At 43.3% G+C, this 18,121-nt stretch overlaps 1 protein-coding gene across 1 annotated transcript in view; it reads right to left on the bottom strand.

Annotated features, from left to right (window-relative positions):
• GLI3 (GLI family zinc finger 3) overlaps nucleotides 1-18,121 on the bottom strand; it is a 408,823-nt gene that overhangs the window by 72,425 nt on the left and 318,277 nt on the right. Inside the window, exons 8-10 of the mRNA XM_078688198.1 lie at nucleotides 14,056-14,269; nucleotides 11,312-11,428; nucleotides 10,247-10,387 (exon numbers count right to left, since the gene is read on the bottom strand). Coding sequence (XP_078544324.1) covers nucleotides 10,247-10,387; nucleotides 11,312-11,428; nucleotides 14,056-14,269 — 472 coding nt within the window. The remainder of the gene's footprint in view (nucleotides 1-10,246; nucleotides 10,388-11,311; nucleotides 11,429-14,055; nucleotides 14,270-18,121) is intronic.

Here is an 18,121-nt window from a genome sequence, read left to right as displayed (position 1 = left end):
TATGATCCAGTTCCAGGCGAATATAATATGGTTTTATATTCCTTACGTGTAAGGAGAGTGACCGAGTATCTAGTCACCTTGCCGAATATGAAAGAAGATCTAGATAGAATATATCGTTTCATCCGTACAGGGGATGATCCAGAAAGTATTGGCGAGATTATGTCTCAGAGGAAAGCCGAGATTCAGCTCATGATATTAAAGTTCCTGATAAATTGTCTAATAAGAGAACAAGATTACCCGTCTAAAGATCCCGCCGAAATGAGAATCCTGACAAGGTGGAGTGATAATATAGCCGAGGGTAAGCACAAGACCGTCAGTGCCATGGAGAGTATGTACAAGAAAATTCGTAAAGAAATAGTAAGGTTACACGACCAGCGTAAAGCAGCACAAGTAAGCGAGAAAGAAAGTATCTCTGATCCTGAAGAGGAAGAGAACGAGAATCCCGCCAGAATAGCGTATGTAGGAAAATCCAGATTTCCAGATTGCCATTTACGTCTAGAACCCAAGTCTGTTTTTCATCATCCAGCACCAGAACAAGGTTCTCTAGAACAAGTATTTCAAGCTACCGATCACATTCTGAAATCACGAGTCGGTTATAGTGAGCTAAGTACCATGCATGAACAAGAACTAGCCCGATCAGCAGTCCGATGGATTACTGATTCTACCACTTTTCCAGACGAAATAGTGGCACAAATGTTTCTGAAACTGCCCCCAGCCGAGCAACGACTGGTGGGTATGTATATGATCCAGCACCTCATTACTCTGTATGAGGGTCAACATTCTGATCCAGGCCCGTTACACGATGTCCTGAACGAGTTACTCCAGTATAAATGGAGAGGTCTAGGTACCGATTTAGTTAGTGTCATTCTAGAACAGCGTCACAAGTATAGAACGTTTTTGAACCCGCATTTTGTTCATGTCTCACCCCCAGAAAATAAGCCATTCTACATAGACAGACAGAATCCGTTACGAGAAGTCCACCCAGTCCAAGGGGCGGGTGGCGTAATGCAACGAGTGTTTGTATACACTCCAATATCAAAGATGGAACTTCTTGAAATGAAGAAATTAATTCCCTGTCATGACAAAGATCCAGCAGGGTTCCATAGAGAATTAAAAGACATGCTCCGTATGGGAGAATACACTTACCCAGATATCATCAAAATGTTAAAGGTCCTGCTACCCGCAGGGGTGTATGAAAAGTTAAAAGAAAAAGAATGGGAGGTGGGAGAGAAAAAGATCGATTGGACAGCTCTAGAAGCTGAAGACAAGGCACGAGTACCAGGTACCGGTCTTGGAGATAAATGCAAAGACTTACCAGAATTATTGATTCAAGTTTTACCCAGATTATTGACAACTAGGAAAGAAGACTGGGATGCAATCTCAGCCTGTAAACAGAAACAAGACGAGGATATTAGTGATTTTTATTCTAGATTCGAAAAATGTTTCAGTATTAACAGTGGTCTCAAGACAAGTAGTGAGTCATACCCTCACCTTTTCGTTACTAAATTAGTCGAGAATTCAAGTCCGCAAATTAAAAATCGAGTTTTGAAAGTCGAAAGCACCTGGCAAGCAAATACTCCGTCCCAGATGCTCCAGATGCTCCAGTACCACCAGAATAGAATCAGGGAAGAGCAAGAACACGAGAGAAAACGTATGAAAGACACGAAAATGAAAGTGCTAGTTGCACAATCTGTTCCTCAAGACAGTCAGAAGAGGGGTCCGAATCAAGCCAGTCATCCTGCAGCTCCCGTTAAAGGGAACTGCAATTATTGTAAACAGCCAGGTCATTTTATAAACGAGTGTGCAGTTCTGAAACACAACATAGCTACTGGTAAGACTAAAGAAAGACCACGTCCGCCGAGACAAGAACAAGTTTCACAGACTCCTCAGTCACAGAATGCACAACAGACAGTTACAGTACCGCAGCCTATTGCTGCAACACAGCATGTTACATCGCAGATGTACCAGTATGCACAGTCCGAGTATCCAGAGTACCAGTCATATTCATGAAACAGCCTAGAGAGGGAGGTAGGCTTGCCTCTCATCGAGATACCTGTAGATCAAGAAGGTCCCTATGTTCACAGTCAAGTATTAGGGAAAGACAGAAAGTTTTTGATCGATACAGGGGCAAGTAGGACCACAATTAGTCATGCCGAAGTTCCAGGGGCTCCGCTCTCAGGCTCAAGAAATGTTTCCCTTGGATTTTCAGGAAAACCCATCGTTAACGAGATATCAAAGCCAGTCACTCTAGAAGTAGGTCCCTTGTCCCGTACTACTGATCTGTTACTTACTAAGTCATGTCCAGAAAACCTATTAGGCATTAAGACACTGAAAGAGTTAGGTGCAGTTATTTGCTGTTCCCCAGAGGGAATACGACTGTTCCTACGTGACTTTAAGGGTCACTATGTATTACGAGATTTTGATTCAAGATTGTCTAATGTTCCACAGCATTTATGGGCGCAAGGTCCAACTGATGTAGGTTACATGCAAATCACACCCCATCGTGTGACTCTCAAACCAGGTGTAGTGTTACCCCGAATCAGACAGTACAGATTGCCACCTGAGGCTGTAGCAGCCTTATCCAAAATTATTGACGAGCTCATGGCTCAAGGAGTAGTTGTAGAAACTGACTCCAATGTATGCAATTCTCCGATCATTCCAGTCATGAAACGTACTGATCCGAATGCACCCCCAGTATATCGATTAGTGATTGATTTACGGGAGCTTAATAAATGTATTATTCCTCAGTACCCAGTTGTCCCAGACATCTCTTCCCTGTTAACAGCCATTGATTCCGAAGCCATGTTTTTCACTGTTATTGACCTCAAGAATGCATTTTTTAGTGTTCCAATTCATCCAGACAGCCAGTTTCTTTTCGGATTTTGTTTAAATGGAAGGAGCTATATGTTTACACGCGCTCCTCAAGGTTTCACAGAAAGTCCTAGTATTTACAGTCAGGCACTCAAGAGACAACTAGACAACGTTCACATGCCAACTGACACTGCCCTACTCCAGTATGTCGATGATCTCCTGATCACAGCCCGTTCTGAACGTGCTTGCGAGCGAGCATCACTTACAGTCCTGTATTTTCTGGCCGAGATGGGGCACAAAGTGTCACCTTCGAAGCTTCAATTCTGTGTCCAGCAAGTGGTATACTTAGGACACTTGCTGTCCAAGAGGGGTAGGCAGTTGACACCCGACCGTATCCAGTTAATAGCGAGTCTTCCCCAGCCCAGAACCCAGAAGGAGGTACGTGCCTTTATCGGCCTTACTTCTTATTGTAGACAATGGATTCCCCAGTATGCATTTCTAGCCAAGCCACTGATACAGTTAACGACACAGGAGGCAGCCGTAGCGACTGTCCTCCCTTGGACATCTGACCATACACTTAGTTTCAATGAGTTAAAGAAAGCTCTATGTCAAGCTCCAGTTCTAGCTACACCGAACTACAGTAAGCCTTTTACACTTTTCGTTACCGAACGGGAAGGTACAGCATTATCTGTTCTCACACAAGATCAAGCAGGTCAATACAAGCCCTGTGCTTATTTTTCGAGCACATTAGATCCAGTCGCCCAGGCGTTGCCTGCGTGCCTCAAGTCAGTTGCAGCCACAGCACTAGCTATCAGACAAAGTGATTCCATAGTTTTAGGACATTCCCTGACAGTACAAGTCCCGCATTCAGTAGAAGTTCTTCTAAACCGAACACAAACTCAGCACTTGACAATTGCACGTTTAACAGGTTATGAATTGACACTGTTCCAGCCACACATAGAAATTAGACGCTGCAACGTTCTGAATCCTGCTACACTGTTACCGTCAGTTAGTTTAAATCCAGACCCACATGACTGTGTGGAAGTAGTTAATATTACGACTAAGCCAAGACAAGATCTGACAGACATTCCGTTACCAGATCCCGACCTGACACTTTATGTGGATGGTTCATGTATGAGAACTAGTACAGGAGAACTAGTCGCCGCGTATGCAGTGACTACTGACACTGAAGTTATCAAGACACACCGTATTGATACCCTGTCCGCTCAAGCAGCAGAGCTAGTCGCTCTGACACAAGCCTGTATACACGCCAAGAACCTGAAAGTTAATGTTTACACAGATTCACGTTACGCATTCGGAGTTGTACACGACTTCGGAGTACTCTGGCAGGAGAGAGGTTTCATGACTTCTCATGGAACCAAGATTCAGCATGGTCTCCTTATTCAAGCCCTGTTAGATGCCATACATTTACCGACATCCATTGCTATCATGAAATGCAAAGCACATACGAAAGTTACTGACATTATTTCCCAAGGTAATGATCTAGCAGACCGCACAGCCAAGCTTACAGCACAGACTCCAGCCATTCCAGTTAATCAGACACATACTCCAGATCCGATTACATGCATGACAGTTAAGGACCCTACTCAAGATGTCATAGATATCCAGTTACATGCAACTCCCGGTGAAATCAAGAAATGGTCCGAACAAGGAGGGGTCCAGACAGATCAAGGATGGTTAACGAAGGGTAGAGCCACATGGTTCCTCCCCGATTCTATGGTTCAAGTCATTATCAATACCGCACATAGTCCAGCACATTTAGGAGAAAAAGCTATGTTAGACAGTATCCAGAACATTTGGTTCAACAAGCATTTACGAGCTGCAGCCAAACAGAAAGTCCGTACCTGTATGATATGTTGTCAGTTTAATCCAGGTAAAAGTGTCCCGGTGGAACAAGGTGGTTTCCAGCCCCCTGACCACCCTTTTGAGGTCCTCCAGATGGATTATATTCAAATGGAGCGATGTCGAGGTTTCAAGTATGTCCTTGTAGTAGTATGCGCTTTGTCCAGGTGGACAGAAGCATATCCAGTCCCAGATTACACAGCCGCGACCACTGCCAAGCAGTTGGTTCGTGAATTTTTCCCTAGATATGGACTCCCTAGAGTCGTATATTCTGATAACGGTCAGCCATTCTCCTCAGAGTTAATGAAGCACGTTTCCCTTTTGTTAGGGTACCAGTGGAAGTTCCATTGTGTACGCCATCCTGAAGCAGCCGGTCTCGTAGAGAGACATAATCAGACTCTGAAAATCCGCATTGCAAAAGTCTGTAAGGACAAAGGTGTAGACTGGTTAATAGCTCTGCCAGTCGCTTTATTTTATATGCGCATGGTCGCACATTCCAGATCAGGTCTGTCCCCGTATGAGGTCGTATTCGGCCGCCCCCCTAACATGTGGGGTACTCCTAGACCCCGAAGTATTACCGATGTTTCATGTAATATGCTGACAGATTACCTAGCTTCCTTGATGTCTGCCCTCAACTCATGTCGTTCACAGGTTGCTGCCGCCTTTCCAGACAATACCGAGGTGGCACCGCACGAGATCGTTCCAGGCTCCCTTGTGATGATCAGAAATTTTGACAGATCAAGTCCGCTGGAACCACGTTGGAAGGAGCCACGCCAGGTCCTCTTGACCACCCGAACTGCCGTCAAGTTGGAAGGCAGGAAGGGGTGGGTCCATCTTTCTCATGTAAAACTTTTCAATCCATTGAAATCAGTCTCCAAAAACATTTCCAAGGATTGCCAGGATTCGAAAGATTGCCAGAACATTGTTTTAAAGGACTGTCCCGCACAAGACATTATTACAACCCCTCCCTTGTTAGAGAAAACTCCGCAGCAGGAGTATAAGCTCAAATTAAGGTCTAGTAAAATAAGTCAGTCAGTTTGATTGTATAAGTCCTCCCCTAGGTGAAACGGTTAGATTGTTTCTGACATGTATAAAATAGACCCCCATAGTGAGAGAGTCAGTCGAAGTTCACTTCAATGTATCGTTTTTCTAAGTTTCATATTGTTTCTCAGCATAATGATTTCCTGCACTAGTTACGCACTTTTCCTGTATTTACCAGTTCCTCATGTAAATATGTCTGCTAATGCTACAGTAGAGCACACGTTTAGTGATCTGCCTCCTCACGAATATTCTTACCGCCTCGCTATGCGCAACAACACATTTATCCGTATGTTACATTATTCACACCAGACCAGCAATGCCACAAATTGTTGGGTGTGTGGTCGACTCCCCCCTTTCCAGACACCGAAAGGAGTTCTGCCACTGTTTCCTTATCCATTCTCACATAATGGTTCGTGTGGAGCATGGTCCACGTTAACGTCATCCTCAACAGATATGTCTTTTCTTAACAGTACATGTTTTCCAGACAAGCAAGGTCTCCCCCACAGAACAGGTTTAGATCTAGAAAATGAAGTATATAATTTAGGTAATTATTCGTCGAATTTCATGGTCCTGAATGTTCAGTCTGATACTACTCCAGACTTACCTGCTATTTCAGTACTACCAGTCAAAGGCGAATTATGTGTCCGTAATTATGGTTCTGTACACATAGGTCATAGTGAATGTACTACTGTTATCAAGTATAGTGACAGTGGGAAATCAGTTTTCAAAGCTTCACGTCATTCTTATTTTGTTTGTGGTCAAACCGCATATGTCCGTCTGCCCCTCGATTGGGAGGGAACCTGTTACATTGCCTTCCTACTGCCACCTGTTTTCCTAGCGCCATCTGATTATCACAGAAACACACATCTAGTACACATTAGACATAAAAGGGAGTCCCCAATTGTCGATTATACTGAAACTACTCTAGAACAGTATACAGATTTCAATAAAGGTTTCTTCTTCTTTGTAGGACCTGTCCAGAATAGTAAACTGATCCGTAGGTTAACAAGAACCCTTGAAGCTGTAGTTAATGAGACTGCCTCTGCTCTAGGTAACCTAACCGAAGAACAATCTGCTATGAGATTTGTTGTTTTGCAAAATCGTCTCGTCCTTGACGTCATACTGGCCGATAGGGGCGGGGCCTGTAGAGTCATCGGATCTAGTTGCTGCATTTTCATTCCAAATAACGCGCCGTCTGTTTATTCAGCTATAACCAGACTCCATAAAATTGCCCATCTGTTACATCAAGATCCAGGCACCTGGACATGGTCCGGTTGGTTCTGGAATATAATTTCCGCCTGGGGATGGAAAGTCCTGTCCTTTCTAGGTATTGCAGTAGCGATCATATTTAGCTGCTGCCTCTGTATACAATGTGGCCCTGCGATTTGCAGCATGTGTGCTACCTCTTGTATTCCTAGTCCCAAGCCCCGTTCTAAATCCCGTTCCAAGACAATTCGAGACGAGCAAATGGTACTGTATGAAATGATAGATGGTATCATGAAAATTGATGTTTCCTGATGGAAACGTAGTGACAAGGAGGGAATGTGGAAAAGTAAATTTTGCCATGTTCTGTGTCCCTACGCCTCATCCATCATATGTTATGTGTGCATGACCAATATGCATATGTTATTCCCCATGTCTGATTAAAGACGCAATTCCAGTTGTGTCCACCTCTGGTATGTCATTTTCCAGTCCTCGTGAATACTACGAATATCAAGCCTATGTAAAGTTATGTTGCCACGTTTCTCAGTGTGCACGTTATTCCATTATAAAGTCCCCGTTTCCAGGCCTCAACAGGGCCCGGACCACAGATTCAGCTCCTGTCTCCTGAAAGCCTCGCTGAGGAGCGATACAGCCCCCACCTGTATCCTCGACCCTTCACTTACTTCCTGCCTCGCAGTGCCCGGTGCAGCTTGGCTCTGCCTCTGAGTCTGCCAAAAGTATGTTATAGTTCCAGTTATCAGTTCAGTACTCCTCCTCTGCATTCCTAAGCTACTGAACTGCATCAATAGTTTCCGTCATTGTCTAGCCTTCTCGTCTCCATGTTAGAGAAATACTGTATTTAATGGTCATTTAATATTCTTCATCACGCATTTCATGTAGAATAATGCATGGTCCAGTCTTAGAGTCAAGTTAGCTTTTCCCCTCATGACTTCTAGTTTATATCAACATGTTCCCTAAACATCAGATACCAGATAGGGTTTAGGTACATGTCGCTCCGACCCTTCAGACTCTAGTCTCTGCTCCTAGCACAGAGTTCGTAGCCCCCAGCTTCTCCTAGTAACACGTCATTGCCAAGTTTTCGCGCACCATTAGGTTAGAGGTCCCGGCTCCTTAGGTAGCCCCCTCCAAGGTTTCCGCCCATTCATGACATATTCTGTTACGTTTGCATCACATGTCTATGTATACTCCCAGTTACACCTCTTTTTACTGTTATCTTTCGCGACTGCTACGCGTCACGCCTTCTGCTCCACCCACTGCTACGCCTACTGCAATGTAATGCTATGTGTTCGCGCTATGTATATATGCCTGTGTTTTGTTATTGAATGTTAGCGCGCTCATCCCAGACCCAGCCCCGGCAGCTGCCGGGCCTTATTGTCCTATTCCCATGCAGGTTGTCCTGATCCTGTCCTTATGCTGTAATAAACCTGCAGAAACTCCTACTACCTCGAATCTTGACTCTTATTTTATTGAGCTATCTGTTATGCTATAAGTCTAGTCAAAAATAGGGTATTATTTATTTATTTACCACAGGGCGGGGAGCCTCTCCAGGAGCGTTAGAATAGTCTCAGATTGCATCTCTCTGAATTTAAAATATTGTTGAACCAAGGTTTGAAGTCTTTGGAGGACTTTCTTTTTAGTTGTAAGGGGACAACTGAGTCTAAAATACTCAATATAGAGATGTTGTAATTCTCCGTGAGGTCCTGTACCTCAAACATGTCAGTTGGTGGCAGCAGGGTATTCTTGCTGAGGGGTATCAGTTCATTCATGTTTGAGTTTCGGAGAGATCGTTTCCAGAGCCTGGGATTCTTGTCTTGTGATCTTTTCTTAGACCAAGGTTCAATGAAGTGGAAGGAGATATAATGATGATCAGACCAGTCATACAGGGCAATCAAGACCAATTGAATAGCAATGGGTTTAACTATAATAAGGCCCAGGTTCGATCCCAGAACTTGAGTGGTGCTATTACAGATTTTAATTAGGCTAAGGTCCGCTAGGAAGGTTTTAAGAGTGTTCGCTGCCAGGTCCTTGACTCATTCTAGTGTCGGTTGAAGTCTCTGAGGAAGATTTGGGGACAAATTTGCCCCACATTGGAAGAAATGATTTCCAAGATACGCTCAAAAAAGGAAAGGATATCTCCCGGTGGATGGTAAAACATGTGCGATTTGCATAATGGCCTGCTGTTGCTGGTGATGTCAATGTACAGGTATTCGCAAGAGGATACTGCATCTATGTGTGACTGTTTTACAATTAGACTATTCTGGTATATACAGGTGATACCTCCACCAGGTCTGCCCGCTCTGTCCAGCCTGATGATGTTATGGTTCGGGGGACTAGTATGTCAAGGACCGGACCAGAGGAATCCTTTATCCAAGTTTACGTTACAATGAGGATGTCAAGATCCTGAGCCCGAATGAGTTCAGCAATGTCTGTGGCATGTTTCACAGCTGATCTACAATTGATGAGCATGCACTTCAGATGTGGAATGGTGTCAGAGGAAGTAGGCTGTGTGAAGGGAACTTGTTTCAGGTTAGAGAAATTTAAAGCATTAGTGTTGTGTCTGGGTCTTCTGAGAGGGTTCGGAGGAATGGCTTGAATGTGTTTCTGGTGATATGGCTTGTCCATGAGAAAGGTAATATATGAGCGCAGGAGAATACAAAAGGCAATTACAAAATCTGATTCACGAAGATTTCAAAATTAAGTGACGTATGGATAATCCTGGATACCAAATACAAAACTGCAATATTTATAAACAGCTCTGTATACTGCAAAACATAATGATGTTGATGGAAAGAAACGGCGCAATGCATTTTTAATGACAGGTCTTCTGGATGTCACACACAGAGGTAAATTGATACAATAGAATAATTATAATTCTCTGGACAGGCTCAAAGACTTTAATTGCTTCTGGTAAACCCTATATCCTGCACCCTTGGACTAAAAGTGCTCCTCTGGAATAAAAAAACAAATCTAGCATCAAAAGGTTAATAATAAGTGGTGTTCGGGTTGCTGTTGTTCAATAACCATCAAAGTCGGCAACTGAAAATAACGTTTGCTGGCTTACAGGATCACAGCCATTACACTCTCCATTGAAGAATTTATTGAATTTTACACTAAGCTTAGGCTGACTGAACAGGTCAAGCCATGTGGCTCAGCATCATTTCCTATTTTCGCAGAAATTTGTGAAGCCAGGGTAGATTTTACTGACACACTAGCTTGAGACACTTGACCCAGCATGGGATCATGTTAGAAACCCCCATGAGAAGGTTGCATAGTTTTAAAACACGCTTCCTGCAGACCATTAACTTACGTGCACAAGCTGGTCCTGTGTGTCGAATTCACGCGAACAGCCTTCCCAGTGGCAGTTGGTTTCATAGATCATTTCAGGCTCTTGCTTGCTCTCATCTTTATCACATTCCTCCTTCACTAAAGTCATGCCTTCCGTCTGTTCCTGCCAGAGAGAGAGGTGAAGCAGGGTGTGTGTTACATGGTGAAAGGACAGGCCAGTTGCTTCAGTACCTGGGACTGCAACAACTATTTATTTAGACTGTGCGTCCCATTCACCAATTCCGTCACATGTGTAACAAAGCCTGCTCTAGGCAGACTCTTCAGTGTCATAGGTAAAGACAAATATATCTCCACATAGAAACAAAAGGAAAAATCTCAAGTAAGAAACACAGAACTAAAACCTATTATAATTGGGGTCACAAGAACAGATTTAATCTGAGGACAACCAAAAAGACAATAATGAGCCTGAGGATGGAGCAATTTGCTCATGATCCATATTCGGCCATTCATCAATGGATATCACCTATATAATGATCACTTCCTGTGGTGGACAAGTCTGAACACCAAGAAGTGGAAATTACGAATACTAACTTAATATGATTACCATTGAGAAATTGAAGAGGGCACTGTTACAACACACGTGAGGTGACAGATAGAAGGACTCCATGATAATTACTGCCCATAATGACTTCCACAACACAAGCCATACTCGGCCAGCAATAAAACACAAGGAAAAGGGCATACAATACTTTACTTCTACAACCCATTTTTGTTTTCAGGATAACTTAAATGTACTTGTAATAGTCCAAAGGGATTAGTAAAAGTGTTTAGCATTATTCTATGAAATACCAGTTTCAGCAGATAAGAGAACTGACCAATAGAAAAATCTAATAATTTGCATAGGATCACACATTATGCGTAGATTTACATCTGGGAACAACAAGGTATGCATTCTATGCTAAAGTGTGAGTAAGTGAATGCCCCGGGCACATGGATGGCTTTAATGAGTATACATCTATGCAATGTTTGTTCTACTGTGCCCCTGTTCAGAGAAGCCTAATTAGAGGAATGTGAAAGTTTAAATTACCTGCATATGTCCTGCTCCTGGGCTCGGTAGTTCCTCATCAGGCTTTACCTTGGAACGCTTGTTGTGCATTGGGTCCCCTGTACTGCTCACTGCAGATTCACTTGTAGGCTTGCTTTGCTGTTAAATTGCCAAGTTTTTTTCAAAACAAAATTATTATATAATATATTTACAGTTAGATGTCAAAAACATAAAACGGTTTGGAACATGTAAATCACAACCTTTAATTATTGTGGACATGCAATTACATTTAATAGAAACCATTATCTTACAGACTGGCTGCATCACTAATGTTCATAACAAAACAAAATAAGACAAAAGACGATGTTAATCTGTGTAGCGCATTTTTTTCAAAATGACAGCCTAGGACGGTGTTTCCTGAATCACTGTGAGTCAGAAGAGTAGAGGACTCAAGGTACTAAGGGCCTCATTTAGAGTTTTGCAGCTGGTTACTCCCTCATAAACATGGCGGACATCCCGTCTGCCTTATTAAAAGTGCATTATATCCTACAGCACTTGTCATAAGGCATGTCATGTTTGTGACAGAGTAACCCTTCTGCCAAACTCTAAATCAGGCCCTAAGTGCCCCGCAATGTTTTTTCTAGGGGTCAAAACTATCTTCATAAATCTTTTCCAACTTTATACTAAATATCTTTATTTAGTCAAAAAGCTGGGTGTTCTCTGACTGCTTAGGTCTAAGTGCTAACCCATTCGAGGCTAGGGCATGTCATCTTAGCATGGTGCCAACTGGACAGTACAGGAGAGTTATAGTGTTTCCATGGGTTCCTCATGTCCGCTGTCCTCAGTGTAAAATCCAGTTATTGAGGGTAGACAGAGCAGCAATGCAGTGGAAATTGGCAATCAGAACATTCATAGAAAAAAGACATGCGATAATTAATGGCACATCTAATTTTATTCCCTGTGATTTATAGATGGACAAAATGGGGTCTACAACAAAGGCTGCAACCAAAATTTTACGTTTTGATGGGTACGATATATATGAAATAAAGTATATTATAAAGATATTGCAAGTCACTGATGAGTTCCATGAACATACAGAGGAACGAGGACGAAGGCCACATATTTAATAAGGCCATGGAATGCTGCTGTGACTTGCAATAGCCTTGCAAAATATGGAAAATAGGCAGGGTCGGACTGGCCATAGCGGGCACCGGGCAATCCTCTGGTGCGCCGCATGGGTGGGGGCCGGTTTTGGGCCCCTGGGGGCAGTTTTGGTTACAGGGCCATTTTTGCAGCATAGCTGCAAAATCGGCCAAAAACCGGCCCCGGCAAAAAGCTCGGCGGCACCTCCAACCCCCCCCCCAAAGTGGGGAGGGGGGGCGAGCACTTTGCCAGGGCCGGTTGTGGTTCCCAGTCCGGCCCTGAAAATAAGGTCTTTGTGGATGATTCTCACTACTGTCAATCTCTAGTGCCGGCCAGTAGGTTTTCAGATTGACAGGCAGGGGAGTTAAAAAAGAAAAAAAATCCCAAATTAATCTTAAAAAAGTGCAGACATATAGCTTTTTATGTTGTTCTGCAATGCAAATGTTTTTTCAGATGACTGTATTATACTGTGTATAGCTGAATCATGTATGTATTCAAATCTCAGTATACATTTATCAGTTGAACAGATGTGGAAATATGCCCATTGCAGCCTAGTTGTTATACTAAACACTAAACAAAAACGGATAGAGAAAGAATGAGCAGGAAATAAATATGGATAAATACATACAGAAATGTTAACAAAAGAAATACCATAAAACAGGGATTCTTTCCTATAATGTATAGCGGGGGCACATTATTTCTTAAAATACATGGCAATAACATCACCCTTCCCAAAAACAGAAATATCCTTGGTGCATTGCTTTTTCATATGAAAGGATTTTGCAGATATGAAGCATGAAAGTAGAACTTGGAGTGCACAATTAAGCACACCAAAAACCAATTGTTTTTTGTAGTAAAATTATATCACAACCAACTTCATACAAGTCAGATTTTAAAAAAAACGCTGTAGGTCAGAATATGTCGACACATGCAGAGAAATTCAGTCTTTAATATATTTAACTGAAGACTGCAAAACAAAAATGTGTAGCCATAAAGGATCACTTTACAGTTAGAAAAACAGAGCAGATTAAAAAGCAAGTTTTCCTTTTCGTTGCTTAACCTGCAGCTGTTAAGTATACGCTCTGTGACCTGCCTTTCCCCTTGGCTGCTGGCAGAAGGCATTATAACAACAGAAACAAACTCATTATAGTACAGCAGTTATGTCATACAAGAGACGTAAGTAACAAGTCACCTGTAATAAGGAAATTAGAGGCAGACTTCTATACAGGGAATGCATTGTCCATGTCTTATAAACATTCTCAGCATAAATTATAATGAAATAAAAACCTGGGCAGCCTTTAAACATTTTATGCGTAAGCCGCATTCACATGTGTTTGATGAAGGAGTTATTCATTTCATTTTCAATAAATCCAACATATTCCCCTGTGGCCCACTTTGCCCGAACTGAGCTGTGTGATATGGCAGAGGCAGCTTGGCTACCATTTACGTCTCACAGAACTTTTGGCCAATCAGGAACTAAGGGCGGACTCTTGCGATCTGTGACAAAGAAGGATTGCAAATGCTTCAGCTGTACCAGTGCTGTACAGGATTTTACAGCGATTGAGGTGATGAATCACCAAGGTGACAATGTGCTTCTAAAATGAAATTAACAAGCTGCAAAGGTGTGGATCATTAGCTCTCACCTGCGTGGACTCGGAAGGACCGCTGCTGACCTGGACTGGGTTCAGGACACTCGGGAGGCCGGGGATCGGTCTCTGGGTAGGAAACGCTGGGGCAGGATGGATGAGAGGGGGGCTGTGCCCAAACGCCGAGCCGATGCTTTGCTGCCTGGACAGGAGATGCTGGTGCATTTGCTGGAGAGATACCGGGGTGTGAGGGTAGGCGAAGCTCAGAGGGCTGCATTTGGACAAAACATGACCACAAATGAGAGGCAGTAGGGATGTTACTGACAGTAATGGTGCGGTCAGTTTTTGATTGTATGTGAGAAACCACTCTTTAAAGGTAAATATAACACCAGACAGCAATAATGATGCAGCTAAAATCTCTACTCCCAAATACCATACTAGGTATGACTAAAAATGCAATAACACAACCAACATCAGTTTTATGAAGATAGTGAAAAACAGCTCATCCTTTAATTTATTTACTTTAACTGCATATTTGAGCAAAATATGAACAACATGAGTGTGCTTGATCTATGGTTTATGGTTTATATGGTTAGTTACTGTAGCCTCTGCAGCATGTGTTATCTTGAGGCTGAAGGGACTCCTTTAATCTAGACTCCGGCTAAGCTCCTTCATATTTCTCTAGATCTTATTACAGAGGAGAGAAAATCAATTGGCTAAATGTGTTTTGAACACCATGCTTGTCATATCACTCATTTGTTTGTTAAGATGGAGGGCTTGGCACATCCGCTATGTCACTTAAAGAATTTCCATCAGTGCCGTTTGGTTACCGAGCCTGATGGATTAACCTCTCTCCTCTGAAATTGGTGATCAATGAGCGTCAACTGAGAAATATTCCAATGGGAAAGCGCTCCTCCCGCCCCCAGTTAGACGACATTAAATGTCTATTAGAGGCCATTATGCATGCTAATACCTGTCATCACTTCATTACGCAGCCACTGTTCCTGGGCAACAGTGACTTCTGAGGAAATTGCATTACATCCTAAAGACCTCTTTAGCAGTAGGCAGTGCCAAGCCCTTCTTTATGCCATACTTCAGAAATGAATTGTTCATAGAGAAATCCTCGCGTGAAAATTGTAAGATGTTCTCACAGTCCTTTCCGGCATTGTGCTTGAAAACAATGGTGTTCAATGATCTCCCCTTCTTTTGGAATAATTTAGCAGACAACTGCATCCACGTGCTGTTTCTTAATTCTGCACAAAAATTAAAATATTCGTGCAGCGGCAAATTTACATTTCCAGGCATACGCAACCTCCCATCTTAATTAGCTCCGCCGTTAAGCACATTATGTGGAAAAATGTAAATTTCTGAGTACGAGGAGGATCCGAAACCTTAGTGAATTTTGAGGCTTGATGAAGCAAGGATGCGGGTGGATTTTGCTTCCTTGGGTCAAAGATAAACCCAGGCAGCGAAGTGCTCGGTGTGATAACATGCTTTTACGGCTAACGAAAGCCTTGCGTTGCAATAGTTGTGACATTCAGGGAAGAATGTCATTAGAAATACCCCAAGAGAATACCCACCGCCGTTGACGAGAGCTCTTCTCATTTCACGTTGTATCTTCTTGCTAACGCAAACTAGGCGCAACGATGGGGACAGTAATTGTTCTCCGCGAGAGTCAGGAATAATATTCAGTTATTGCAGCCCGATAGTCCCTGCCAGTGCTCCAGTAAGCAGCCATGAGTGATTACAGCGCAACTCACCTCAGGTAGCCGCAGAGGATGATTGATAGGGCATTAATCACAAGATGCATATCAGGCTCAGAATTTGTTCACAAGCTTTCCTCTAATAGCTGATTTCATGTTCGCTGAGCTCCATGGCAGTTTGTTCAATTTATTCTTCAATGTACAAGCCATTTATCAAAGAACACAATGATGTAGTGCTTTTTTCTCTTCTGGTGAATACGTATAAAACTGTGACTAGGTGTTAAGTAGATTAGAATTAAAATTCTACTTTTTAATATAAAACAAAATAATGGTGTAATTCACTATTTATTCAGTTTTATTGTGCATTAAAAATATATTATTCCAAGCATGCTAAGGTGACCTATTACTGCTGAAACAGAACCTAATGGAAGTCCAAGGGGACGCACGTTATGAAACGGCTAGTTCTGGCTTTCTCTATGGTAACCCTGGTACTGCTCTTGTTAGCCCTGGATTTAGGGCTCATAAAGGCAGTGGCACCATAGAACGGAAGAGGGCTCTAAGAGTCCTGTTTATTTTATGCACTTTCCTCTCCTTTCCCTATTTCCTCAGCAAGAAAGAGGAAGCTTATGAGGGACCAAGGGCGGGACAAGTCATCTTCCACAATAGAGAGAGAGCAAAATAATCCCACTACCACTAGAGTAGAGTTTTGTAGAGTGGATTGGCACTGAGTGTCCTGTATTGGAGTGGTATAGAGTGCAGTTGTGTGGCGTACAGTGGAGTGGTGTTGAGTACAGTGAACTGGTGTAGAGTGCACCGGAGTAGAATGTTGCAGAGTGCAGTCGCGTAGAGTGTAGCGGCATAAAATTCAGCGGTGTACAATCCACGTCGTAGAATGAACCTGCACAGATTATAGTTCTGCATAGTAGAGTACAGTGATGTAGAGTGCAGTAGTACAGAGTGCAGTTGTACAGTGTATAGTAGAGTGGAGCAGAGTAGAGAGGAGCAGAGTGCATCGGTGCAGAGTAGAGGGGCATAGAGTGCAGTGGCGAAGAGTGGTGTAGAGTAGAATGGCGTAGAGTGGTGCAAAGTAGAGTGGGATAGAGTGGTGCAGAGTAGAGTAGTGGCATAGAGTGCAGTGGTGTAAAGTAGAGTGAAACAGAGTTCGATGGCAAAGAGTGCAGTTGCAGAGTAGAATGTCATAGAGTGCTATTGTGTAGAGTGGCTGAGAGTGCATTTGTGTAGAGTGCACTGTGTAGGGTGGCATTGAGAGCAGTGGGGCACAGTGCAGTAGCGTAGAGTAGAGTGCATTGGCATACAGTGGGTTACAGAATATATTGGCGCAGATTGCAGCAGCATAGAACTCTGCAGCATACAATGCAGCATCATAAAATGCAGTGTTGTAGATTAGAGTGGTGCACAGTAGAGTGCAGTGGCATAGACTGCAGTCGTGCAGAGTAGAGCGGTGCAGATAGAGAAGCATTAATTGCAGTGGCATAGAATACAGTGGCATAGAAAGCAGTGGTGTGGAATAGAGTGCAGTGGTGCAGGGTAGAGTGGTGTAGAGTGGCTTAGAGTGCAGTGGTGTAGATTGGTGCGGAGTAGAGTGCCATAGAGTGCAGTGGAATACAAGGTTGTAGAGTTCAGTGGCTTATGAGTAAGCTTTCCACAGACGGAGCCACTGGGAGCACACTGACGAAAAGCTGATAGTCCTCTCGACTTGCAGTCGGGCAGGTGGACCAAGCATTTGCCAGACAGGGAACTCTGTCAAATTTGTGATGGAATACCTTGCCCGCTTAACTCTAAATTAAACTCTTAGTTATTTTAAGTAGCTGGTCACTCAATCAATCAAACTGTTCTTGCATAGCATGGCGTAATACCTATGGGGGTATCCAGGCACTGTGCTGGGGAGTTCATTTGAAGAGCCAAGTCTTGAGTCCCTTCCTGAAGTCTGTCAATGATGGTGTGATTCGGAGGTGGAGAGGGACAGAGTTCCAGGATTTGGCAGCGAAGTGGGAGAAGCAACTTCCTCCGATGCTGCATCGACAGATGCGCAGTGTCTGGGCACGGGTGAGGTGGGCAGAGTGGAGGTTTCTTGGTAGTTGGTGGAAGTTCAGTTGTGGTTCATGTATGCAGGTCCTTGGTCATGGAAGGCTTTGTAGTTGTGGGTCATGATCTATTCTGTATAGGGAGTCAGTGGTCCTTTTGGGTAGGGGGATCAGTCTGTCTGCTGTGTTCTGGGTTGTCTGGATTCTTCTCTTGAGTTCGCTCTTGGTTCGTGCATAGACTGCGTTGCCGCAGTCGAGCCGGCTGGTGATGAGGGTCTGCGTCACTGCTTTCCTGGTGTAGATGGGTATACATTTTAAAATTCTTTGGAGCATGAGGAGTGTGAGGAAACAGGCTGAGGAGACAGCATTGACATG

The sequence above is a fragment of the Lissotriton helveticus genome, chromosome 4_1, assembly GCF_964261635.1.
Source record: "Lissotriton helveticus chromosome 4_1, aLisHel1.1, whole genome shotgun sequence".
NCBI classification, from domain to species: Eukaryota; Metazoa; Chordata; class Amphibia; order Caudata; family Salamandridae; genus Lissotriton; species Lissotriton helveticus.
Note: the sequence above shows the minus strand (reverse complement) of the source record. Positions and strands in the feature narration are given on the sequence as shown.